We start from the raw sequence: 27,870 nt of genomic DNA, 5'->3' as shown, positions 1-27,870 counted from the left end.
TTTAGTCTTGTGCGGATGGTTATTACAACACATCTGTCTACCAATTCAGACTTTCCAAGTTCTGAGTCCCCATAAACTCTTCTGTAAAAGTGATTTGTTTAAAAGTGACACGCATACAGGGTCAAAGAACTGCAGAAAATATTCAATACTAATTATGAACTGTATAATGCATACAGGTAGGCTACTATATATAGAATAATGTCTTGTATAGACTATTAAATAATCTCTCTCTCTCTCTCTCTCTATCTCTGTCACTCTCTCTCGCTCTCTCTCTCTCTCTCCTCTTCTATGCGATAATAAAAGCAGCAACACCTGTCAAAGCCTTGCTGTACAGATGCAGGATGATCTAATGGAGAAAGTCGACGTGGTTTTTCTGTACCTGTGCGGGATGTGGCAGTCCGTTGTGCGTATCTTCTGCGCGGTGGCTTTGTCTCCCTCTCTTGCCTTTGTGAATCAAGCACGCATTCCAGCTGCGATTCACTAATCTCCTGACGTTACTGCAGACAGCTTGATTCACCAATGACCGCTTCCCGGCATCCGAAAGATGTTTGCTCAACCCACTAATGATGACATACAGCGCGCCGAGCGCGGGGGGGATTCAGGGACCAATAGCGTTCTCCTAAAAGCGAATATGCAAATTGGTGAAGTTACGTCAGAGATTTCGCCCGCTGGATGTTGCGGCGCTGTGACACATTCAGCAGGTTGTTTTTAGTAAATGTGGCGCAGGGCAAAGCAGAGATTTCTAGAAATAATGTCTGTCATACTCGAAGGCACGTGAATAGTTGGTGAATTGATGTAATTAAAACATATAAATGCGATTAGACACCTCGGGTGAGATAGTGTTTATGTGTAAATATTAATAGCCTAAAATAAAAGGGGAAAAGGAAACCTATTAAGAGCCTATAATAAAATAAAAAAAGGAAACCATGATAAAAGAAAGAGTCTAAACTGGTTTGCTGGTCTGCGCTGGTATGAGGCCACCAACATTACATCATTAAGTGTTATTTTTAATTGTAATAACATTTCACAATAATACTGTTGATTAGGACACGAAACCAGCTGCAAACCTTTTATTTTTATTTTTTGCAGAGGCTTCTTTTATATTTTTATTATTATTTAGCAGTCAAATCTTTACATAATGTAATTATTAAAATCTATGAAAGCTCAATTATGTGACTAAATGCATATTATGTAGCCTATATTATATTATATTAAAGTCTGGTCAGTTGAACAAGGTGAGTTGACATCACCAGTTAACCCCGTTACGTTAACTATAAAGGGTTAAATCGCATGTCATATCATCATACAAATGACCCTCATTATGCGACAAGGGATGTTTCTGTGTAAAAATATAAAGGGTTCACAATGATCATCTCTAAGATGCAAAAAGTGTGTTGGTTTTTGTGTGTGTGTTAGTATTTGTGTCAATGGATATTAAATGACATATTATAAGAAGAAACAGTAATGTCAGATTAAAGGCACTCGCACTAATGTTTCATTTTGTTACATCACACCACTTTGGAGACTACTATCCATGTTTATCACTGGCCTTCTGCTAAACATCTCTGGAATGTTGTGCTTGAGGAGTCTTTGATTTTGCAAAGTAGGCCATGCTCCTGGATCCAACATCCTAAATGGTCCTGGAAAAACAATCCTATCCAATCAGATTTCAAGGTTAGGCTATGTTTGTTTGACAGGAAGGAATGTCGTTCCATGACCAACAAAAGATGATGACTGCTTAGCAAAATCACAGTCACATGGTTGTTAAGTAAATTGAAATATAAAGAAGGAAACTTCTGCAGCAAAACGTTCTTTATTGAAACACAATTAAACTTGTTATTTATTGAAATACACATTGCAAAGCAGCACAAAGGGTTTACTTCTTCCAAATGTTTACAATACCAGTAATTAATTCAATCAAGGACATACTCATATTGAATTCATGTAAACGTTCTATTTGACTTAAAAATTAAAGATGTTTGCATCCAAGCATATAAAATTACTCCATGTAACTTATGTCATGAAATATTATGTAATATTATCCAAAAATTAGTGTACACAGATGCAGTAAAGAACTTACAGGCTACAAGACAGATGTGTTTATAGAAACAATCCTTTTCACCACTGCAGAAAAAGAAGCACAGTGTTTATACACATAATAATGTGTTTACATATTTCTGCTTCACAAAATAGAACCTCCTCTTAGTTATATTGTCTATAAACTTTGTCTTTACTTTGTCCATTTCATCCACAAGATGTTTAGCTGTAATATATGACTGCAGTGGTATTAGGCAACACATTTTGTTTATTTCATACATCCTGAAAATGATAAAGTCTCTCAGTCCAGGAAAGGAATTTCCACAACCTCATGCTTTCTAATATATATCATCTCTTTTATGCCATTAGTTATTCAAGACGTTGACCCAACAAAACTGTAATATATATTAAAGCTAATATCCTAAATTACCTTTAGCATTGATTTTCTGGTTTAATTTAGAGGGATATACTGTAGTATTTACCTGTGTCCAGGTCACTGTTTAACATTCACCATGATGCTTCAAACCTCTGAAGCTCGGCTCAGGATATGCAGTTGATCTCTGCAACTCTTATGTCAAGGCCGTCAACAAAGCTCTAAAGCAGTAGCACAGCCCTTTGAACATGAGCACCCTATCTATGCTTGTATCTGACTGTACAGGGCCTATCTGGCTGTTGGGTTCCCACCAAATACAGAGGGCTCTACAAGAACCAGATACATATATTTATCAAGTCCGCATAAATAGAATAAACAACACTAGTAAGTATGTAGACATTCTTTATATGTATACATTTCTTTGCATTACATGCAATGCAAAATATAAACTCAGATAGCATCTGGAAACAAATAATTCAATAGTCTCTAAGCTATGTAGTTTTTCGTTCCAAATATCAATTTACTGTAACTAATATAATCCTGCTCAAATGTTTAGGTTGTTAAGATATTTTAAATGTTTTTGAAAGTTTTTATCAAACTTTTATTTGATAAAACTACACTTAAACAGTAATATTATTGCAAATTTAAATAACGGGTGTTTATTTTAAGGTAATTTATAGTGTAATTTATTCCTGTGATCACAAAGATTTTCAGCACATTACTCTAGTCTTCAGTGTCAGATGATCCTTTAGAAATCATTCGAAAATGTTGATTTGCCATTTAAAAAACATTTCTCATTATTTTAAATACACGGATACATTTTTCAGGACTTTTTGATGAATATAAAGTTCAAAAGAACAGCATACATGTGACTCTGGACCACAAAACCAGTCTTAAGTGTCAATTTTTCAAAATTGAAATGTATACATCATATAAATAAGCTTTCCATTGGTGTATGGTTAATTAGGATCGTATAATATTTGGCCGAGATACAACTATTTGAAAATCTGGAATCTGAGGGTGGAAAAAAAATCTAAATACTGAGAAAATCGCCATTGAAGTTGTTCAAATGAAGTTCTTAGCAATGCATATTACTTACTAAAAATTTGTATAATATACACCAGCAACTTAAGACCGGTTTTGTGTTCCAGGGTCACATATATAGTAAAAAAAAAAAAAAAAAAAAAAAATATATATATATATATATATATATATAGATCAATTTAATGCATCCTTGATGAATAAAAGTATAAAAATCCTTAAAATTAATTATTAAATATTTTTTATCAATAATTTTATATTTTATTATATTTTTTGGTATTGTTCTGCCTGGGTTTAATAATAAAAATGTTAAAGAATGAAAAGTATTTATCAATTTATTAAACATTTATCAAGTTGCTGTAAAAAAAAAAATCTGCCTCCAAAGGTATAAATTTATGACAAATGAAATAAATGAATGCATGATTCATATCTAGAATAGATCCACGTTCCTCGTATGAACTTAGTCGTTGGTGGGCGAAATTTACAAAGCTATTTTTGGTCTGGCCTGAGAAATGCAAGGGTAAAGAGGAGGCCGCTGCCTAAGCATTAGATTGGGCTGTTGTTGCGTAAATACTGCCATAGGAACACATCTGGAAATGATTAACCTAATGCCTACTTTGATGTCGTCTCTTTCAAGGCTTATTTACCATTCTCCATTGGACGTTACTCTTTCTCAGGCCACTTACCGGTTTCGGTACTGGATCCAGCGGGATGAATTCAAACTTGTAGCGGATGAGGGTCACAAACATATGCAATTCCATAACGACGTACCACCTGTTGACACAATAAGTTACAAGTGCTTCTTGTTGTTTCTTTCATTTTCATGTCCTTTTTCTCAGTAAGAACATTTTCTAGATTCAAACTCATTGTGCTGAATTGCTCATCACTTCACAAGCCAGCTTGAATAGCACTATGTCTATTAGTATTCTGATGGAATATTGCATGCTGTCTAGCTGCCATTGCACCCTCCCTCGGGTGATGCCGAACACTGGGAAAACTGTGATTTAAATCGCAGGTAGAAAAGCAAAATGTGAATGAACGTCATGTTTTGCGTTCATATTCCAGGTGCTTTCATAGCCACCGTGGCCTTATTTGGAGATGGATAAGGGAATATCAGATAAATTGAAGTGAAAGAATTAAGCCATAGAGAACAAGATGGTTCCTGGGTGAGACACAGAAAGGAATAATGAGAGGCAACAAAGGGAGGGCGAGAGATGCAAGTCATGTTTCTTTAAATAATCAGCCCAAATAACCTTGAGGGCCGTGACTCATTCAGGGGCACTGTGTTAGTGACGCAAGTAGCCAATCTCCTAAAATGATCAAAATCAGATTGGATTGAGCGAGGGAAAATGAAATACATAGGTTTGCCACACTCAGTGTACTAATATGACTGCATCCAGCCAAGAGATCTATACCTTCCGGAGTAATCATTACAAATACACCTCACCCTAATTCATTATTTATACATAGAATTATTAACCCTAATTCATTATTTGTTTTAAAAAAATGTTATTCATTATTAATTTTTTTATTAAGAAATTATTATTAACCCTTTGGTGCTGCTCACGTGGGGGTCAGAAATGAAAGAATTTTAATGAACTGATTGTATTTTATTTATTTGTATTTTAGTTTGGTAATGTCTTTTATTTTATTTAAGAATTTCTATTTTTAAGAGATTTTACGGTACTAAATTATATTTATGGAATAACCTGTTAACCACTTTTTGAGCAAAGACCTGAAAAATGAAATTTCCAACTTAAAATGTCATACATCTTGATTTTTATAAAGAAGACGTGGAAGTTAATTGTGCAAAAGTTAAAAGTGTGAAACTCAAAACAATTATAGAAATTAGTTTATAATAATTAAAAAAATACAAATATATATATATTTTTTATTTTTACTACTATTTGTTTTCAAAAACATGTTTTAAGTGCTTAAAAGCCTAACCATAAATCTTAAGTATCAAAGCTGAAAATGATCTTTTAGTAAGATTTTTTTTGCCAAGTTTTTCCACTAGATGAAATTCACTTCCTATTCATTTCCGTTGTGTTGTTCACATAGAAAATGCCAAAACCTTTACAAAGTTCTATACCCTCGCGAGAAAAACAAAACAATTTTTTTTAAATGACCAAACAGAAGCAGAGGGTTAAAAACAAACCTTCATCCCCCTTTTCTCTATATTACTGTATATTACCTCTGTGTTACTTCTGTTTCTCCTTCTCATATATTCCCAGACTGATAAATGTAGATGCATCTGTTCTGGAGGGTTTTGAAAGGTCATTGGTCTGTGCTTATATATGCTTTTGATCGTCCTGTGCAGCTGGGAAAGTTCTCCCAGTCTTTATAAAGTTCTATTAATGTCATTCTGACCCCAGCCGTATACTCCCCAGGGCCTTCATGATTTCATCAGTAGGGGCCCAAAGGGCTGAGACATTAGGGCCAAGGATGCTCAGCACAACATAAAAGCAGAGCCTTGAATCTATATCAACATGGCAGTATACCAGGAGCAATAATGCACACTATCAATAATGTAGCTAAATGATTTACAAGTATCACCTCAAATTCAAATCACACCAGAGCTGGTAACGGCTATGAACTTTTTTGTGCCAGTCTCGTTGTAAATAACCTAAGGGAACTGACATTCTCAGCAATAGAGCCAGAGAGAAAAGATGGGCTAGTGCAGCTTGTGGCATTTGCTATACGCCAAGTTCAATCCGTAGTGTTCCTGCTACAGGCCAAAGAACGAACCAGCAAACATTGCTAGAGGGCAAAAATGCCCCCTGACTCACCAAAGGGGCTTCCAAATCTCAAACTTTTTTTAAAAAAAAGTATTTTCTTTTTTATAAAGTATTTCCTTTATCACAATATTCCTTTATTAATATCACCAGTTTGTTTATTCTTAACCACAAGAGCATTATCTGAACTGGCCTGCACAAAGCCTTTTTTTTTATGTTGCAAGATTTAACCTACAGTAGCTTTTGATAACTGTAATATAATTCCTGTCAGATTTTATTGCTAAATACAATTTTACTGCTTACTTAAACATAATCTTGCCTTTTTTATATATTTTTATATATTTATATATTTTTATATATTTTTCCCTACTGGAAAAAGAAACTAAAATGCAACCGGGTGAGTTGTGCATGGTTTGAAAACCGTCTTCATGAATGATGTAACAAGTTCAGTTGTGTTATTTAAGCAAAGTTCAGTAAAGTTTGAAACCAGCTGTCCAGTGAAAAAGAAACAAAATGCACAAAGAAAAAAATATAAAATTTAAAAATGAAGTTTTGTGAATTATAATAACTCAATAAATCATTTTACATTTTACTTTCAATTATTGTGTTGCAACATGTTGCATTCTACAATATTAATAGCATTTATCAAGTAGAAATTATATATATATAATATAATACACACACACAATTATAGCATTTATAATTTATATTCAGTTTCTTGGAATACTTTCATTGAATGTTATTATATTTTTTGAGTGTACATGATGATTACTTTGGATAAACATAAAGAGTTTTTATAACCTTCCTGGGCACTGAGTTTCCCCCCTCCAAATGCCACAAGCCCCTTTTAGTAGACATACTTTTCTAAATCTGCCTTTTCCCATCGTTCCTGTGGGAAGTGAAGTTTCATTAAAAATAATCCACTCAGGCGTGGGCCAGTCCAGAATATACCATTTAAGCCTGTTTTATAGCACTCTAAGAATTAATTTGATAAGACATATTTACAGTAATTTCTGAATAACTCTCTATGCAATGTCCATCTGTTCATTAATGTGGCTTTATTGTGGGCATAAATAAATAATTGCTCTTGAGTTGCATCAACAAACCTAGAAGTCTTTTGAACTGGTCAAAAAGTCCAACCTTCCAAGGTTTTGATAGATTCAAAACAATTAGTATATATATTTCTGATGTAAAGGACAAACTGAATGTCCATTTAGTTAAGCAACCATATCTATTCACTGTGTACAAATATTTAGATTCCATTAAGGAAAAAGTGGAGAAAAAGACCCTTGAATTGAACACACATTTAAGTGCATTTCCACTGTAAAGAAGAGAGTTGATTTGAAACTAAATATATCTTTTGCTAAAAACAGCATTAAAAGCCTTTAGATGTAGGTCTAACCCAGTCTCTGTGAGCTGTGCTATTTCCTTGACATTAGTAGACAGAAGTGTAATGGAACCCTATAGGTGTTTGCCGGAAGGTTAACTGTCAGGCCTTCCTTGAACACATACACAGACCTATTATTCCTGTTTTAATGGAGCACAGCTGGAGTTTTCAAGCACATTGTGACCAGCAGCCTCTGCAAGACTCTGCAGCTTTCCAGACAAAATGGAAGGAGGAAGTTTTATTGAAAGAAAATTGCAATAAAAGGGATGCAGATTCAATCATAGAGCAAAACAAACTGCGTTTAATAAAAAAAAAAACTAAAAAACTAAAAAAGTACAGGCACATTTAATAAAGCACTTTACTTGCTGTAAAAAAGCATTTTATGAGCATGTGTCTTGTGTCTATTTTATTTTGGTTTATAGAGGAATTTGTGTTAACCTCATCCTGTGGCTGAGGTCATTCAGAAAGGTGAAGTTACTCACAGGATTGAAATCTTCCGGGACTGGGAAATACTTGGTTTCGTTGAGCCCAGTAGGGAGACAACATCAGCATATCTCCAGGTGGAATAACATAATTCTGAAAAGCAGAAAACATGCATAGAATTGTTTTAGCTGAGAATTAAGCATGGCAATGTTTGCTTTGTAGCCTGTGTAAGTCAAAGAGCAGATCTCTATATATCTCTGTATAACTCTATACAGCCTGCACTTATAGACCTGTGCATAAAAACACTGATATAAACTGCATTGTGCGCTGAATTATCAGTTATGGCTGACCTGTAATTTAAGAGAGGCCTCGCTACTTTACAAGTGATGGCTCCAGTGGCCCTCAGCCGAATGGCTTCCATGATACACCACTTCACATATGGCATGTGCTGTAAGTCAAATAGGGTCACCTTTGTGTTCTCTTCATCTTGAATGCAAAGCAAACACACAAGCACTAAGTGACTACCTTACTGCTTGTGTGACTAAGTGACTGTATTTAACAGTCATGTGCTAGGGTGTTGTGCATATAAAGGTGCGTAAATGCACCTCTTTGTGCAATATGCAAATCAGGTTTTCTAGTGTATATGGGAAAATTTGTCATATACTTACAAAAATATTCTGTAAGGCTTGTTAAAGACAATGCATGACAGTTTGCTGCCCTCTAGTGGATCTTGGGGGAAGTTACAAATATAAGAAGTTTCACAATGTTGAATATATGTATTTACAAGTTGAAAACCAGTGGTTTTGAGATATTGGTTTTACCTTGGTCTTGGTCTTGGCAGCATTGATCTGATCCATTGCAATCAAATATGCTTTAGGATTGGCCAAAATAAAAGCAATGGCCCAAAATGTAATCTAGAATAAAGATAAATGTTAGTTCTCAGCAACATTCTGTTCAGTGTCAGATCTGAAATAACACATAGAAAGATACAGTGTAAAAGCACTTAAATAAACCTCTGCTATAGCATTTGCCAGGGAAGCCCAAAGAAAAAGTAAATCATTGGTCCAAACATGTTTAGAAATTTACACATTCAACAGATTAATAAGAAAGATTTAGTTTGGCATTAAATTCTATTTTATGTGTTTCAAGATCAACATCAGTAACAACAGTAATCTGGAGTTGTGTGGATTATTGTGATGTTTCTATCAGCTGTCTATTTTTTTGTATGTTGGTCTTTCTGTATCAAATCAATTGCCATTAGGGGACATAAATGAATAAAGAAAGAAAGAAAGAAAGAAAGAAAGAAGATTACCTATATTACATTTCTATTATTTTCACTGTAGAGGGTCTTGACAGTCATATTTCTCAGCGGAGAAATGAGCCATTGATTTGAGTTTGCCCATTCCCTGAAGACACATAAGGTGCATCCTTTTACTCGTTTTGAATGTATTTCAGAAGAAACATATGCTGATATGCGAGGCCTTTAGTTGATTACTAATTAAGTAACTTATAAAAATTGTGTTTCATAATTGCAACTATCAGTATTATTGCAGCAGTAGCACTCACATACATCAAGATGAACATGTCTGCAAGTTATATACAGTCATATACAAATCCTTCATCATACGTTGTGAACTTCTCTAGGAACTAGGAGAGCTGCATCGGCCCAGTAAGTTGCTCATTACTGCTGGATATACCACTCCTGAAAACAAGGAATGAAGTGTTTAATACAGTTTTCAAATAAAGTTACATTACTTGATTTGTGTATTACACTGCACTGCTTTATATTTGCTGAATGAAATCCAATTATTTATTTATTTTTACTAATTTTGGGGTGCAGATTTCAAAAATAGTGCCTGCTGTCCCTCAAGCTTGACACACTTTCTTAAAAAAAAAGATGTGGATTTCATAGCATTTTTGCTTTTGACAACCATATAGGTGGGATTCAGTCCCTTAACAACAGAAAAACTGACACAAAGAAGACATGATTCTTATCTTGGGTGTTTTACTACATCCAAACAATGACAGAAAATTACAGTATTTATAAATGTGTTCATTTTAAGTTCTTTTTACATGAAATGGAGCATTTGAATATATTTTCCCACTCCATTGCAGACTGTAAGTTAAATGATACATTTTGAATACTTCTTGTAACTTTTGACATTTAACTGCTTTGGTTATTTTGATAAATTCATTCTAGCTGATACATTTGTAATTGTTGTACACTGTGAAAAGTTCTAATATTCTGAACTCAGCATTTTCAAATTAGGTAATATTAGGCATTTTTTTGCAAAGCTGAATTTTGTTATAGCTTATTTATACTCTATATATCATAAGATAGTATATCTTATCATAAGATTTCATATCATAAGATATGAAATATATCTTTTTTTTTTGGACAGTATGAGTGCAACCAGTTCATCAAAATTTGCAGGGGAGGAGATGGACTTCTGGACCCATGGCAGACCAACCCTGTATGATTTATGCCAAAACTGTAACCATCCTTTTCAATTACATTTTATATTTAATTTACATAACTAATGATCTGGGGGAAAATGTTACAATCCATGAAATCAGGTGTCGGTGTCACTTGCATAAACAAAAATATATATGCAAATCTTATATGAAAAAAAAAATCTATATCCATATGCAAACCATCTATACAGACTATACAAAGATTCTTTATTCAAGTAATTTCACAAATGCAAAGGTGCTTTGCCAAATTCGAAAGCAGCACCAAACCAAGGTATCCAGCTTCCCATACATGGAGGAGCATTTGGGATAACTTATTTTGCCAAAGAGAAGATGAAAAGAAATAATCATAGTAGACACAGTCAAAATTAAAGTAATCCATTCCATCGCACCCTATCTATGCGAGTGATGCTCGTCTGGAGCGCATATGATGAGTCTGTGTCAAAAGGTCCTGTTAACATATCTTATAACACTGATTCTCCTATCTGATCGGATTCCTTCATTATTGGGAATGATCAGTACCTTGAAACGAAATCCTCCCACAACACAACTGACCCCTCCCACTATGAGCAACACCGTGTGACGTCATAACACTAACCCCTGCTTTTCTAGCTTTAGCACCTCCTACCAAAACGCTAACCGCGCCCACTATCTATCTATCTATCTATCTATCTATCTATCTATCTATCTATCTATCTATCTATCTATCTATCTATCTATCTATCTATCTATCTATCTATCTATCTATATATATATATATATATATTAAATTAAATCACTCGCTATACAATGTAAAAATGACTTGCAATACAGTAAAATAGAAGATTTCTAATTACCAATATATTTAATATCTGTTCTTTACGAAAACGAATTCTCTATATGTATTAAAACAGATTTTTGTTTAGCTAAATTTGCTTTGTATGAAACAGCAAATTTTCGAAGCACGCTAGCTGACGGCACATCTGTGACGCCACACTCCATCCGGGTCCTCAGCGCTTGAGCCATGACGTCACGGGGTCCAGGAATGGCGGCGCTGTCTGCAGAGCGAAGCAGCCCGAAGAGCCCGAAACTTTATTCCTAACGTCACTCAGCGACTACACGAGCTCCATCGCTCCACCGACGGCCATATCATCCTCTTAAAGAGCCAGCGCGACAGCAGAACCCAGTCTCGACGTTGTTACAGCTGAATTTCGACGTCTCAGGCTATATTAGTTTGGTTGACTTTGCGAGGGCCAAAAGACAAGAGCACAGACAGCGACTAACGGTGCATATAAACAACAACAAGCGCCCCTAAACACCCTCTTTGAGTCCGCCCATTTCACAGAAAGATCTTACTTGTGTTTGGCTAGTTTCTTGATTTGCTCATACCCCGAGAGGCACGGCACTGGCCTGATAAGGTGAAGCCACCAGCTGCGGGTTTGATGCCACGATGGAGAGTTTAACACTGAGCGATGTCGAGCAGAAATATTACTCTGAACTCTTCCTCTTCTGTGATGTGGATAACACCAAGAAAGTGGCTTCCAATGGCAAAGTTCTGGACCTCTTCCGGGCGGCCCAGCTCTCAAACGAAGTGGTCCATCAGGTATAGTATACATCTGATTCAGTAATGTGTGTATTAGTCAACAAATCTTTGTTGCTATGTTTATACACTTTAGTAAGTTGAACTGATGGCTTGGGTACATTGTTTCAGACATGCTCTAATGGATAATTTGGTGATGTCAAGAGTGTTTAGACGGATCTAATGAATTAATATCATTGTTGGTGAGTTGCACAGATAAAGGGTGATGCATCTGTAGGGTTTAACTTTGTTTCCTGTTGTGCAAGTCTGTAGAATTATTAGTTGCCCCTGGTTCCTCTTAAATATCAGCATAAATAGTCATTTTCTGTTTTGTCATGAGATCTATACACAACTGGTGACCCAAGAAAGGTGATTTTTCTCACTTATCAAAGTATTAATGCCAGAAAGAAGGTTTGGTGCTATGCACAATGTGTGACCCTTTGTTGTGGAATGAGTCAAAACGGTCTAATTTATTAACTATATTTCCGTTTAGAATATTTGACCTAAGTCTGCACCTTTTGGAGACTCCAGACATGGTTGTTGGTTCTTGAAGTGTCATTGAGAGATGTTTGTTTCTTCACTGATGCTGGGTGCTGATTTACTCATCTGTTGCTATAGTTAGCATTGTTAGAGCATAACAAGTTTCAAATACTTGTGGTCTTCATAGTCTAGTTGTTATAGATTTGTGGCCAGAGTTTCTTGAAGAGATGTGTCCATGAGTTGTTAGTGACGACTGCAACTTTTTATTTTGTTGATCTTGTCTGAGCAACAGTTTTATTTATCTGTTATACTTAAGTAATTGTAAGGGCATATCATTAAAGGTTTACATGTGTAAAATGTCGTTTCTCTACTAATGGATTTCTAATGTTTCATTAATTTTACATCAACATTTTGCAATTTTAAGATTGATAACTGTGCCAACTTGCCTGATTATCATTTATGTATTTTAAATATGATTAGTTTTCTGGTTTAAGTGAGTTGTATTATTAGGTACGTATACTGCCTTTACATTGGTGATTGACCGAACTGTTGTCTAATACAAGAGACCCATAGTGGATAGAGTTACAGACCCTTTGTTACATACTGTAAAATGTGAAGTGTTTTATACTATGCCTGGCCTATAATATCATCTGTGTAACACACCATAATAATGTATTTATATAAACTACAGTCAAAAAGCTATTTCTAACAGCTTCTGTTCTTTTCATCAAAGAATCCTGAAATCTATCACGGTTTCCACACAATATTTCACAGCACAACTAGTTTTTCACATTGATAATAATAGTGAATATTTCTTGAGCGTCAAATTAGCATATAAGAATAATTTCTGAAGGATAATTGTGACTCCGAAGACTGGAATAATTGCTGCTAAAAATACAGCTTTGTAATTGCAGGAATAAATTAATATTTAAAGTCAATAAAACAAAATATAAATATTGTGTTTGTTGTTGTTGTTTCTGAAAAAGTATATTATGCTCACCAAGGCTGCATTTATTTTATATATATATATATGTGTGTGTGTGTGTGTGTGTAAAAACTAGATGAGATCAAATAATTGGCAGACTGTTGTGTTTCACTGTTCATTAAATGTTTTTTCGGTTATCTCAAATCCAGCTTAGTGCTTTATATTGTGTGTTTGTTTGAAGTCACATTTGGTCATGCTATTGAAGATTCACCTTTGTATTGTAGATGCTATTAAGGTCAGTTCATCTGATTGATAGTTCTATTTCCATTGTTCTAGATTACTGAACTTTGTGGGGCCACACGTCTCGGTCATTTCGGTCGAAGTCAGTTCTACATTGCACTGAAGCTCATTGCATTGGCCCAGTCTGGACTGCCCCTGCGCGTGGAGAGTCTGAACAATGGTGGGTAGCAAAAAACCTTCTGAAACCCTTTTATTGATTCTGCATGTGTTTACCATATGCACCAAATCAAAATGCACTTTTAATGTAAAGTTATCCTTGTACATCCTTATATTTTTATAGACCATCATTTCACAAATGAATCCATTGTGGCAGTTGCAGCCCATTACATAACAAGAATCAGAGGATAATCCTACTGCCTCTTCCATGAAAAGGACTGAATGTGTATATTGCAAACTCAAGAGCTTTTGTTAATGCTAGTATTTAGGTTGAGTCCTGGAATAGTATTTTGTGCATTTAAGTGGCTTGTATTTTTTTATTTATCATTTTTTTGCATTTGTATATTTCTGTGAAATGTTGGTTTGTGCCTTTTAAGCCAAAATGCAAATGCTCCTGTTTGTTCATTGACTATCATGACTGTTGTATATAAACCCAGTCTCTGACAGGAAGCCCTGTGCAAAAGCACTACATTAATCTTGGGAACTTAGACACAAGGCCTTGTAAAACAATGAGGAATTGACAGCGGTATTAATAAGCAGGAAATAAGATCTGGCCCGTAGCCTTGAAGATACTTTTGCTTTTTGCTTTTTAAAAAAAATTGATTTCAGTTACATTAATTTTAAAGTTATTAATCAAAAATGTCGTCCTCCTATAGTCAGCTGTAGCAGTCAGTATAGTAGTGCTTATTTTAGCACTGTTTTATTAGCACTTAGTTGAATATTAAATCTGTCTCTGTTGTGTTTGCAGTCAGGGATCTGCCCCTCCCTCGCTTTGTGATGGGCAAGAACGAGCAGGAGATGAGGCATGCGGTCATGTTTGCAGACACAGAGAACCAGGGGCCCTACCTACCCAGACCTCCAGGCCGAGTGCAAGCCAAAAAAGTGTCAGCGCATGAGATGATTCAGCCCTGTGTGCCCACCGTAGATCCACAGGTACTACAGCATACATCCTGCATGCTGTTATTGAATATGTGACAAAATATGAAATCAGTGCATTAGGCTTTATGGGATAAATTTAGCCAGCTAGATCTGTCACTGTCTCTTATGTAGTAAATATTTATTAGACAGCAGTATTGACAAAAAAAAGGAAAATCAGCCTTTGCTCTTGATTTTGCTCTTTTATTTGTCATCATCTGGGTGTTGTGTGGTATTGGTTAAAGCGTTGATCTGATGGCTGAAGAGTTACATTAACTCAATGTTCAATATGTTCAATAGCGTCTATGTATTAAGTGTCCTGTTTTGGATATGTAAAATGACTATTTATTTACTTCAACGTGTATAACTGCTGCTCCAAGGCCATCTGTTATGCTGGAAGTCTATAAAGTTGCTAAGTAATTAATTTTGTTTATCTCTGGCTGCAGCCAGACACCACATCTCCTGTAGTGTCACCGCACCAGTCCCCTCCCACCTCGCCCCATGCGTGGAGGAAGCACAAACGCCAGGCCAGCGGTGGAAACGTTGACAGACAGCCCTCAGTGCCAGGAGTTGTTTGGCCACCTTTTAGAGAAGCACAGCCAGGTCCTTAATGTTTAATAATACAATCATACATAGATCACACAATAACCTTCCTTACTAACATTAACAAACTATGTTATTTTATGTATTTATTCAAACATTATAATGTAAAATTGAATGTGGTAATTATTTATTAATGAAAGTTATTATAAAATAGGCAATCCTGAATATCAATTATACTTTTGGATTTTTGAAATTAAAGGTCACATGATGTTCTTACTAAATATTCAAGATGTGTAATTTGTCATATGGATTCGTTCTTATCCTTTTTTAAAACTGTTATCTATTTCTCTTTCTGTCCTCCTTTTCTTTTTCTGTGTCTTGTTTAAGGACCAGTTACAGGTGATGGGCTGTGGTCCGCCCATTCACCCCCTCCTGTCCAGGAAAGTTGGGTCAGCTTTACAGACACGCCCCCCTCTTGCACACTTCCAATGCATCCCCCATCAGCTCAGGTAATGCAATGCAGGCCTCTGTTTATACATTTGTTAGGTATACAACATGATCTGTCACCACTAGCCTGCTGTAACCAAGGCTTCTGTGGAGGAAAAGATGGCTACTGTTGTGTTTCCAACAACACAAAAGCAGACTTTATTAAATATTTGCTGAAGCCCAAATGTTCAGAGAATTACTGGTCATACTAGAAATTTGAAAAGAAGGTAGTTGTTTATGTTGTTTAAAGGGGTCATATTATGCCCCTCTTTACAAGATGTAAAACAAGTCTCTGATGTCCCCAGAGTGAGTATGGGAAGTTTAAGCTCAAAATACCCCACAGATAATCTTTATTGCTTGTTGAAATTGCCACTTTTAGGAAATGAGGCAAAACGTACCAGTGTTTGTCCCTTTAAATGCAAATGAGCTGGTGCTCCCGCCTCCCTTTTCAGAAGAGGGCGGGGCTTCAAGAGCTCATGCTCCGTCAAAACAGGACAATATCACACAATCTGACCACTATGTAATTTAACCACCATGTCCTCGGTGGTCTGTGGAGACTCCTATGTTAGTTGATGCATCCCAACACATGACATTTGTAATGCCTCTTTGACGCTGACATTGTATCTCCAGCAGCTACAGCAAGAAAACAGTAATGGCGGACTGCTGCTCCTCACTCAGGTCTGTGACTATGCTAATAGGGCTGCTTTGTGACATCACAAACCCCGGAAAACAACGCTGTAGTCCAATCTTTTTTATACCCAAACATACACACTACACACTCACTAAAATTCAATAAGTGAAAAGGCATATAGGACCCCTTTAAAATGTTAAAGATAAATAAATATATATTGTGTATTAAAAGCAAGAATTTATTTTAATTAAAATACTTTTATTCAGCTGGAATAATATAATGACAATGACAATGACTAGATCCCACTAGATCCCTTCGGTCTTCCAACCAGGATCTATTGTTTATTTCAAAGTCGAGGCTTAAGTGCAGGGGAGACCGTGCTTTCTGTATTGCTGCCCCCAGGCTTTGGAACACCTTGCCACTGTCCATTAGACAAGCCTCTTCTCTTAATATTTTTAAGTCCAGGCTAAAGACATCTGTACCATTTTTGTTTTTTGTTTGTTTGTTCGTTGTGTGTTTTTCTCTGTTTTTAATGACCTAATGGAAAGCACATTGGTCGACGGAAGTTGTAGTTAATTGTGCTATATAAATAAATTGTCATTGTCATTGTCAATATAAATATATTACAAAATCTAATTCTTATTTTTCCCTGTTCTTTTGCTCCAGCCGGAGAGCACAACAGTACGGACTGTGCCGTCTTCAATGACCACAAATGAAATCCAAAGACAGACCAGTGGTTATGATGACCCCTGGAAAATCACAGATGAGCAAAGACAGTATTACATAAACCAGTTTAAGACCATTCAGGCTGATCTCACTGGTTTCATCCCTGGTTAGTGAGACCTTGTTTTGAACAGTAACTGCCTTTATTCTGTTTTGAAGTTTAAAGCCTAAAAATTTATGCATTCTCTGTTGTTCAGGTTCAGCCGCGAAGGAATTCTTTACGAAGTCGAAACTGCCTATTCTTGAACTGTCTCACATTTGGTAAGTAGTTGTACATGAGTTACATTGTCTCTCTTTGTTCATTTTAAATGACCTTGGTGTAGATTGCCTGAAACACGTGTAACCAAGAACTCATGCACATGTCTTATCCATTTGCATTCGATTTGTTAATGTCCTGACTTTGAATCACCTGTTTATTTGTGCCTTAAAATATTCAACAGCTCTGTATTGATTGACCTGCTTTACCTTGCAGGGAGCTATCAGATTTTGATAAAGATGGTGCACTGACCCTTGATGAGTTTTGTGCTGCGTTTCATCTTGTGGTCGCCAGGAAAAATGGTTATGACCTTCCTGAAAAGCTCCCCGAGAGCCTAATGCCAAAGCTTATTGACTTGGATGACTCAGCAGGTAAGCAGTAAAGCCTCATGCCAACCACAGCTTCAGATTGGGAAATATGCAGCCCAGGTATTTCATAATGTTTCACAGATCTGCATACAGAGTGCTTTTTAAAACCTTTTCTGAATATGATATGTGGAAAGAGCCATTTCCAAATGCACATAGGTATATTAAGAAATACTTCTGTGGCATTGTAACAATAAGTTTTTGTGACCACTTGCTGGTGCTCTTTTCAGACACAAACATTGCCTTTCAAAAGTTTGAGGTCTGTAATTGTTTTATTTATTTATTTATTTATTTATTTATTTATTTTTCAAAGAAATTAATACTCATACATTAAATTGATTGCAGCTGACAGTAAGACTTTTTGTTGTTACTAAAAAAAGCTTTTTTAAATAAATGGTGATCATTTGAACTTGCTCCAAAAAAAAAAAAAAAAAAAAAAAAAAAATTTACAACACACACACACTTTCAACAAAAACATTAAACAGCACAACAGTTTTCAACATAATAATTATTAGAAGTGTAAATTGGTCACTAAATCAGCTTATTAAAATTATTGGTGACATTTTACCACAATTAAATAACTTGAACAATACATTTAATAAATTATTCATCTATACAAATACAGTCATTCAATGTTAGTTTGTTAATTCATAGTTTATTAACTAATGTTAACAAGCTCAACTTTTGATTTTAATAATGCATTAGTAAATGTTGTAATTAACATGAACTAATATTAATAAATGCTGTAGAAGTATTGTTCATGTTAAGTAAAGTAGTTAACTAATGTTGACTAACGGACCTTTATTGTATAGTGTTACCAAATTATTTATAATGGATCATGTATCTCTGAAGATGGAAGAATTGCTGCTGAGAATTCAGCGTTGCAATCACAGGAATAAAATACATTCTAAAATATATTAAAATAGAAAAGTTATTTTAAATTGTAATAATATTGATATTGTGAATTTAAATTTTTACTAGGGATGCACCGGTTCTTGGTGGTTTTTGCACCAACATTATTTGATTTTAACATTTTGGAATAATTTATTTATATAGCATACTTTTATTTAGTCTCACTGGTAAAGACCTTTTTTTTAATTTAAAACCAAATTTAAAAACTTAAACAAATCATGAATGCTGATTAAGAAACATTTTATTGAGTGGGTGTTGATTGTGTTGTTTGGATTGTAGAACTAGGCAGTTGTTGCCTTTAATTTCACTAATTTAATTTTGGTTACAGTTAATCTTTTAATATAAGACAAGTTCTATGTAGTTTCAACCCAATTCAAAAACAAAAGCTAAATGCTGATGTCTGTACCAGCTATGTTTGTATTGGATGTAGGCTGCTTACTGAGCAGAAAGCCAGTTTGACCTATTAAATACCAAATAAAGATCTTGTTTATGCATACTTTCCTTCTTTCTTGTTTGTTGCTTAAAGAAAAAAAAAAACGGAAATCGGTATCGGAATCGCCCAGTTTGCTTGTAAAAAATCGGTATCGGAATCGACAAATTTTTACTATATTTTTATCGAATAAATACAGCTTTGGTGAGCATTAGAGGCTTCTTTAAACAACATTGGAAAAAATGTCAACCCAACCCTTTGAACAATAGTTATATGCTCAGTTATTGTGTGGATTTTTATATTCTCTCTGCTATTTAACATAGACACAAGTTTAAACTGTTTTTAACATTTTCTTATAACCAGGCTCACTACAATATAGTGCTAAAGGTTTTCTAGCCACTGTTCTGACTTGCAATAAAAAATTTTGTCCAAAATCTCAGTCCTCATAATTGCATATGAATTCTAAAATATGTTGCAATTGGATGGGACTTTGTCTTTTCCAAGAATTTTTGTTTCATTGTAGACCGAGAACAAACTTGCTACTAATTCCAATATTTTAATAACAGCTTCATAGGAAGCGAGCCTGTATCTTAGCAACATTTTGCCCTTGGGATCTTGAGAATCCGAGAATCCTTATGAATTTTTATGACACATATTACCTTTTATATGCAGTATTATTCTGCTTATTCCATATTTATGCTGAATGACGTTCAGGTGTCTGCCTGTATGTTTTCAGGAGTTCCAGAACCAGATCCTGAAGTGGGCTTTTCTGCTTCTCCTGTGGAGGTTACTCCAAATAAATCTCCTTCCATGCCTTCCCTGAACCAGAACTGGCCTGAGCTCAACCAGAGCAATGAGGTTAGGACTTTGGTGTTCTCAATGTACCCTACCCCTTTCACTCCTATTTGTAATTTGTAGTTCTATCTGCCTTCTGTCTTTATGGGAAAATGAAACTAATACACATCTGGTCTGGAGAAAAATGGTGCCAGTGAAGCACACTTCATCCAGACATGTAACACTCTCATGTTGAGGAATGTGGTGGCCTTGTAGTCAAAACTGCTGACCTCTCATTTTTAAAATAAATCTTTTAAGTCTTAGATTAACCTCCTGGACTACTTTTAATGGAATACTCAATAATGTGACACATTTCCAAGTAAAAAAGAAATATTTAGTGGAAAACAATACCAGGATTTGATTGGATCGTGGCAATTTTATACCAGCACAATGGGCTACAATGTTATTGGTTGACATTATTTTTCAAGGTTATGTCAGCATAAAGCCATTTTGGATGCAGAATAAAAATTAAAAAAAAAGATTTGTAACACATTTAAAATAAAAAAAAATGCCATTCTGCCACATAAAACATGCATTGGTAAATAATTTGACAAAATTCATATCAAAATGATGAGATACATAATTATGACATGCTCAGATCACAATGGCAACTGAAGAGGAGTGTATTCTGTTGCTTATTTTACATCGGCGGCAACAAAGGCAATGCAGAGATAGACATTGGTATGTTCGCACTTTAAATAAAAAAATAGATCAGGATGGGGAGTTTGTGTCTCTGGTCACGCCATAGTATTGCGTGCATCGGCGCGTAGCCAAATGTGTCGTCCTAGTTTTTGATACGCGACAAGCTGATGCACGCAATACTATGGCGTTGTCGGTGGGGGCGACATTGCAAGTATTGTAAATTAATTCAAGTATATTGTGTTTACAGAAGAAGAAGGTTTGACGCATAATTGCGGCCGAAGCGTAACGATGCGTAGCCTCGGGGATGCGTATGCGTACAGATGCGTTGACTATGAAACGACCCTAAATCAGAATTATGAGATAAGAAGTCATAATTATGATTTTAAGTAATTTCAATTTTTACGTTAAAATCATGATTTACCAAAGCATTATTTTTTTCTCATGTATTGCAGAAATTGGTTTCAAACTTTTCCCTACAAAATAATTATTAAATATTCCAAAATAGGACTGGGGACATTTAAGAAAGCAATTATTTTATTGGAATATTAAATGATTTTACATATCCCAGCTTAATAAGTAGTAAGTCATTTTAAGTAAAATATTTATTGGTTCATTTTGAAAAATGTTATTTTGAGCATCCCAATGACACCGCTGTATTAGCTCAATGTCAGAACAGATTTTATCTGTTGGGTCGACCAATGTCAGATGTGAAGACCTATTCAAATAGTCTTTCAATTGACTGAAATTATACACTTCACCCTTAAACTGGTCAGTAACATTTTGATCTACAAGATCTAGTTATTTTCTTTTGATGACTACAGCGTGTTTCTTCTAAGCTGATCCTTGTTATTGGGAAATAAAATGTGACATTCTCCATCTCAGCCTGTAAGGCCATAAGGAAGACAATTGTTCCTCTGTGGTCACCAGAGAATATGCAGCAGGACAAATCACGGGTTTCTCCTAACAATCAGTGGGCGGAGAGGGCAATCTGTTGTTGTATTATGGCTTCTGTTTGCTCGTGTGAGGAGTGGATTTGCTCCACCTTGCTGACATGTCTCTGCTCTGTCTCTCCAGCAGTGGGAGACTTTTAGCGAACGCTCCTCAAGCTCTCAAACTCTGACCCAATTTGATTCTAACATTGCACCAGCTGACCCTGTAAGTCAATCACTCAGTGCTCTTTCATGATTAATTATATTCATTAACCCAATACTCTGTGAATTCTCTCTGAGAGTGCATGTCCTCAGGATGAATTCATAGCCACAGTGCCATCATCAAATGATTCATTTTTGTTCTACTTTTGCTTGCTGAGCTTATCGATTATTCTTTCATGCTCTTTCTTTCATACTGTATCATGTAATCCAAGTGACGGTGTTGTGATGCAATGTTTGTTTATTGTTACTTGGTGCCAGGTCTTAACTATTCCTTGTTCTTCTTTATAAATGAGATGATGAATCTTCATTAAGTTCAGTGAATCTTACGTGACCGCAACAGTTGATGTGCTTGTTTCATTGTAGGATACAGCAATAGTCCACCCTGTGCCCATTCGTATGACACCCAGCAAGATCCACATGCAAGAGATGGAGCTCAAGAGAACTGGAAGCGGTGCGTCCATTTTACAGTGAATGTTACAATTTTGACTGCATTTTAAGCTGTAACATTTTAACTTTTTGTTCTGCAAATTCATCCACCTGTCTTTTTTTTTTTTGTTATTTTTGGTGTATTGTCTTTCTTAATCACTATTGCTTTTGCTCATACTTGGGGTTGGGGGTTTAGAATTTTTTTAAATATGATTTCCCCCCCTAGAAATCTCATTGACTTGCATTTGAAGAAAGGACCAAAAGCCATGATTTGCATATCACAGAAGTTTAGTTTTTTTTTTGGACCTGAACAAGGAAGCAACCAACCAAAACACATTAGCAGCCATCTACAGCACCTTAGAATTACTGTATGTCTTTTGCATAAAATATGTAACTTTCAGTTTTGTAACTTTCAAATTTGTTATAGGACTCTTTCTTCCACAATAATCTTATCATTGACATACACTACTGTTCTAAAGTTTAGGGTATGGCAGATTTTATTCAGTGGTTTTGAAAGAAGCTTAGCCTGAATTTAATCAAAATGTAATATAAAAATATTACTGCAATAGAATATAATACTTTTCTATTTTAATATGTTTTAAAATGTAATTACAATTGTAAATTACAATTTCTTTAAAAATATATCTTACCGACTCCAGCCTTTAACTAGTAGCATAGTTACTGCATGGACCTATGTAATAATTTGATTAGAAACCAATTGGATTACTATTGGTTTTACAGATCACACACATCCAACAAGCCCGTTAATGGCGAAACCACCAGAACTTTCTGAGGAGACCAAGTTAGCAGCAGCTATTAAATTTCCTGGTACCACTGTTGGTAAGTACATCTGGACTATTCAACCATTTAACTGACTAGCAGCAGATCTTTTCCCGTAATTCACTGAAAGCCTTTACTCTTCCTTCTTACAGGAGATGGCTATAGCAGCTCAGATTCATTTACATCTGATCAGGAGCCCATTTCCAGTGCTGTGAACAGACAAAGGTACTTAATGTCTTGCAGTGGCACCAAATTCAGGCTCACTTTAATCTTTGTTTTTCTTTGTGTTTGTGGTGTTGTAGCTAGAAGGAAAGCTCAGATTAACATGGATAAGATTTAGAAGATCTGTATAATGCGATTTTTGCCACATCATGTTTGATTAGAACATAGTGTGATGTTTCCAGCCAAAAAAGATTTACAGCTCATGCTATAACAGGTCTCACTCTGGCACCTCCCCGGAAGGACTGAAGGTTGTGGCTCCGCCTCCACCTCCGCCACGCATCATTACCTCTCACTCACGATCCTCCTCTCTAGACATGAACAGAAACTTTGCTGCTGTCCCTGCAGGTATGCACACACACAAGCAGTTATCAGGTAACTCATAGCTTGTTGTTTTTTGGGGTGTGATTAGGAAAAGCTGAAGTTCTCTTTTATATTTACTTCTCCAACAGGTCCACAACAGCCAGGTGTAGTTGCCTTTCCCCCAGCAGTCCCTCCCAGACCACTGCCCACACAGGTATAGCCCAGTAGCTAGCAATTCTATATAAATTGCTTTCAGATAATTAGATAACTATTACACTTTTTATAGATTAATTCAATATGTAATGTTCAAATCCCCAGACATCAGTGCCACATGGTCACCGTTCGGTAGAGGGAGATGGTCTTCCGTCACATCCCAGCACGTCACCCCAGCAGATGCCAGAACAACCCAACTTTGCTGACTTCAGCCAGTTTCAGGTTTTTGCTGTCGACCAGCCGGCAGATGATGGAGAGAAACCATCTGACAGTGGACAGGTACAAATGGAGCCATTTATTATAATGATGACAGATTATGTAGAAAAATCTTTGTGATGCAAAAAAAGAAAAGAAAATGCACAGATGGATTGTTTAAAAAGAAAACATTTCACATTACACAAGTAAATGTAAAAAGTTCTGTCTATATATGCACTAAATATATATGCGCTACCTTTCAGAAGTTTGAGATTGTTTTTTAATGTCTCTAATGCTCACCAAGACTGCATTTATTTGATGGAAAATACAGCAATATTATGAAATATTATTACAATTTAAAATAATTATTTTCTATTTTAATATATTGTAAAATTACGTTTATTCCTGTGATGGAAATGCTGATTTTTTTTTAGCAACCGTTACTCAAGAAACATGTATTATTATTATCAGTAATAAAAACAAAACTGTTGTTCTGCTTAATACTTTTGTAGAAATTATAAAAAACAATGTAAAGCTCTTAACTTTCACTTTTGCTGGATAAAAGTATTAATTTATTCATTTTTCCTAAAAAAAAAAAAAAAAAAAAGTCTCTGACCCTAAAACTGTTTTTTATATATTATATATAGGCAGAGAGAAGTGCAGAAACCACCGGGACGATGAGAACAGCAAAGAATGAAGTTCAGGCAGAGGAACGAAATGCAAATTCTGTCAACTCTGTAAGCCATTCTCTACCAACCTCCTCTACCAGTCTTCATATTGCATATTACTTCAGCATTATAATTGCTCGATGTATGTTTTGATAGGCCAAAGTATCCACTCCATTGGCCCCACCCCCTAAACCTGTTCGTCGAAGACTGAAATCAGAAGATGAGCTCAGACCAGATGTTGAGGACCTTCCGCAAAAGTCTACCGTCATAGCCACTGTTCTAGCAACCCAGCCCTCAATTCCACGGTACGCTCGACAGTCACTCCATCACTTATTTTTTTATTGATCGTGGCATTATTTTCACAATTAAGCAATAAAAATCATAATAATGTCCTCATACAATAATATTTTTTATTATATTCATAATTATAAATAAATCTGAATACATATTTATATATGAACATAAATAAAATGCAGTATTTGTATGTGATATACATATAATACAATATAATACATTTGTATGTGATATAATATACAATATAATACATGAGGACTAAAATATCTTTTAGTCCTCATGTATATACTGGATATTTTGTTGAGAGGTTTACCCCAGCGTTGATCACAATGTGTACTTGTACCCTAAAGTACACTTCCTCTTCCTGTTCTGTTTAAAATCAGGTCTATCGGTAAAGATAAGAAGGCCATCCAGGCTTCCATTAGAAGAAACAAAGAAACAAATACGGTTTTAGCCAGACTCAACAGTGAATTACAGCAACAGTTGAAGGTATTGTGAGATGTCATTGAATGGGACCACGTTTTTTTCATAACACGAGCTGTTCAAATGTCTAACAGTAAGCATTTTTTCCAAATTTTGTCTTCTTAGGACCTGCTAGAAGAAAGAATATCGCTTGAAGTGCAACTGGAACAGCTTAGACCATTTTCGCATTTGTAAAAAAAAAGAGTGTTCAGATGGAATGTTTATGTGTACGAAAGAGTGATTACCCCCGTTTTTTTTTTGTTTTTTTTTGGAGTGGTCTGTTGGATCCTCTGGCAGGATGTCCATTTCACCCTTTCTCCACTCCTCTGCTGACTGTGTGAGAAGAGACACGATCGCTGCTTCCTCCAGACTGTTCTGTCTCACACAGCCATTCAGAGGGATGGGGTCCAGGAACAATATCCGTTTATGGCACTTTGATGAAACAAAGTCTGTGTAGTTGTGTGTGTAATACCCCAGACATTGCAGGTTCTGTTTAGCATGTGAGGCAAGAGCCTGACGTCATGGCTGGCAGGAGGCTGTAATTCTGGTAAACATGAAGGAGCCTCTTCCCCTCCTGTTCTCCAGAGTCCTGAGGCAGCTTGTCATGTCTTCCATGTTAGAAGCACCCGTGTGTGCTCAGACAATCATGTTAGGCACTGGTCGTAAAGAGGGGAGAACTGATTTTTGGGAGATCATACTATTTCAGAAGTACGCTTTAGAAAACTGATTCTGACATGCACTTGTTAAAGGGACAGTACACTAAAAAAATTTAAATTCATCCTCAAGTCTTTACAAACCCATATGACTTCTCATTAAAATCGAAAAGAGTGGCCAGGATATTCTTCAAAAATGTACCTTTTCTGTCACATGAAAGAAAGAAAGAAAATCTTATGGGTTTTGAGCAAATGACAGAATTGTTTTTTTTTTGGATGAATTGCCCTTTTAATATTTCTTCTTTGCCATATCGGTGGACAGCACAGCTGTGTGTTTGTTTCATGTGCGTGAGAGAGTTCGAGGATGACGGTTACAAATGTATGTCATCAAAAACGGCTTTCTTTTCTTCTCTTAACACACACTGTTGTGTTACTACAGAGCAACCTGTTCAACCGTGTACAGTTTTTCACCCCGAGATAGCAAATGTCCCTCTCTCAGTCTCAAATGTTGACTGTACCTCATGTAGTACATCATCTGATTCAGTCCTGCACCACAAATTCAGTGCCATCATCAGTATGTAAACCTGAGACCTGAAACAATGACTGCACTTCCTCCACTTCGGCTTCCATCTGTCTTTTCTCGTCACTGTTTTTGCATGTCGTTCACAATCTCATTTTGTATAAAACGGCTCTTTACGATGAACCACTTGATTTGTATCCATAACGTCTGAACTAATGTGACGGTTGTGTTGTTACATAGACTTGCACCATATCTTTCATCCGTTCATTTGTTTTGACTGATGTCTGTTTTTCTTTACTCCTCCTTAAAGCCTTAGGTTCTGGTGTGCAGGTTTTCACAGTAATGTGTCCCCCCCCCCCCCATGAGCCTTTTCTCCCTGCTGTTCAGGCTGATTTACTGTATCAGGGGTATGTTGTATATTGTATGATACACACCTTTTGATCTCATATGTAAATTTGCATTAATTGCTGACTAACAGCAAATATTCTATTTAATTGCTTATATACTGGCTGTGGGATCATAAATGTTTAACTGCATGGATGTGTCTCTGCAGAATGAACTAGCAGCTGTGTGATTTTTACACAAAATAAAAATGGCACAATATTTTAATAATTTCCTTTTTTTGTCAAGTGCTCCAACTGTTTTCTGATAGATTCACAGTTTCTCTTACTCCATTTGTCTTATTTCTTGTTACAGAAATAGCATCAATCTCTTGCTTTATACGAGGTTACTTAACAACTCATTAGCATCTGTCTTTATCACGGAGTAGTTATTGCATTCGTTTAGATGATTTGTTAAAAAAATGATTCAAGAACAAAACGAGGTACTGCTGTCTTTATGAGCGACTCAATTTTCACTTTGATTTGTTCAAAAACCCTGATACTGTAACGCCGCTAATATGTGTGTTGCTTGAAGACCCAATGGTTGATTCCGTTTTGACTTTGTGTGGAACCGTTTCGTTGGTGGAGTAAAAAACAGTCAATATTATTTAGATGCATATTGTGTCAAAAATATAAGTTACTGTTAACTTCCAGTATGATAAACTGATGTATAAAAGCAATATCACACTCTGTCATTCTGTTGGTCTCAATGATTCAAATTATAAATAGTTTCAGTGTCTTGAAATTAGAGAACAGTCCCAGTATACTTTAGCAAAGACTATTGTCAGGTTGGATGCTATATTTAATTTCACATGGATGAAAGCAAGGCTGTGAGTTATATACTTAGACTTTACAATGGCATGCACTGTATTAAGGTCTTTCAAAACTGCTTTATGCAGTTTTTGTCTGCTGAAAGTTTTCCAGAAAGATTAAAATTTTGTTGGCTGTTGTATGTTGTTCAATCCACTGAACACACTGTACT

At 35.6% G+C, this 27,870-nt stretch overlaps 2 protein-coding genes and 1 pseudogene across 6 annotated transcripts in view; 1 reads left to right on the top strand and 2 right to left on the bottom strand.

Annotated features, from left to right (window-relative positions):
- Nucleotides 1–547, bottom strand: part of LOC113051029 (calcipressin-2-like) — a 57,283-nt gene extending 56,736 nt beyond the window's left edge. Inside the window, exon 1 of the mRNA XM_026214628.1 lies at nt 380–547. The gene's annotated coding sequence lies outside the window, so the exon portion shown is untranslated. The remainder of the gene's footprint in view (nt 1–379) is intronic.
- Nucleotides 548–1,924: 1,377 nt separating this feature from the next.
- On the bottom strand, nt 1,925–9,045 carry LOC113051149 (24-hydroxycholesterol 7-alpha-hydroxylase-like; annotated as a pseudogene).
- A 2,365-nt stretch (nt 9,046–11,410) lies between these two features.
- LOC113051027 (ralBP1-associated Eps domain-containing protein 1-like) lies at nt 11,411–27,117 on the top strand. Of its 5 annotated transcripts, none has more exons than XM_026214623.1 (21): nt 11,411–12,050; nt 13,768–13,891; nt 14,636–14,820; nt 15,249–15,405; nt 15,733–15,854; nt 16,465–16,509; nt 17,129–17,294; nt 17,383–17,446; nt 17,658–17,812; nt 19,885–20,006; nt 21,699–21,779; nt 22,139–22,226; nt 22,943–23,041; nt 23,134–23,206; nt 23,418–23,548; nt 23,653–23,717; nt 23,822–23,995; nt 24,559–24,648; nt 24,736–24,884; nt 25,257–25,362; nt 25,462–27,117. In XM_026214623.1, the coding sequence occupies exons 1-21, from the start codon at nt 11,898–11,900 to the stop codon at nt 25,528–25,530; spliced, it is 2,418 nt and encodes an 805-aa protein (XP_026070408.1). In that variant the 5' UTR covers nt 11,411–11,897; the 3' UTR covers nt 25,531–27,117. The 5 variants fall into 5 exon arrangements, with proteins under 5 accessions (XP_026070408.1, XP_026070410.1, XP_026070406.1 ...); XM_026214621.1 differs by having other exon boundaries at nt 11,412–12,050; nt 16,462–16,509; XM_026214625.1 differs by lacking the exon at nt 21,699–21,779 and having other exon boundaries at nt 16,462–16,509.
- Nucleotides 27,118–27,870: the final 753 nt, after the last annotated feature.

Source organism: Carassius auratus, chromosome 31 (assembly GCF_003368295.1).
Source record: "Carassius auratus strain Wakin chromosome 31, ASM336829v1, whole genome shotgun sequence".
Taxonomy (NCBI): Eukaryota; Metazoa; Chordata; class Actinopteri; order Cypriniformes; family Cyprinidae; genus Carassius; species Carassius auratus.
Note: the sequence above shows the minus strand (reverse complement) of the source record. Positions and strands in the feature narration are given on the sequence as shown.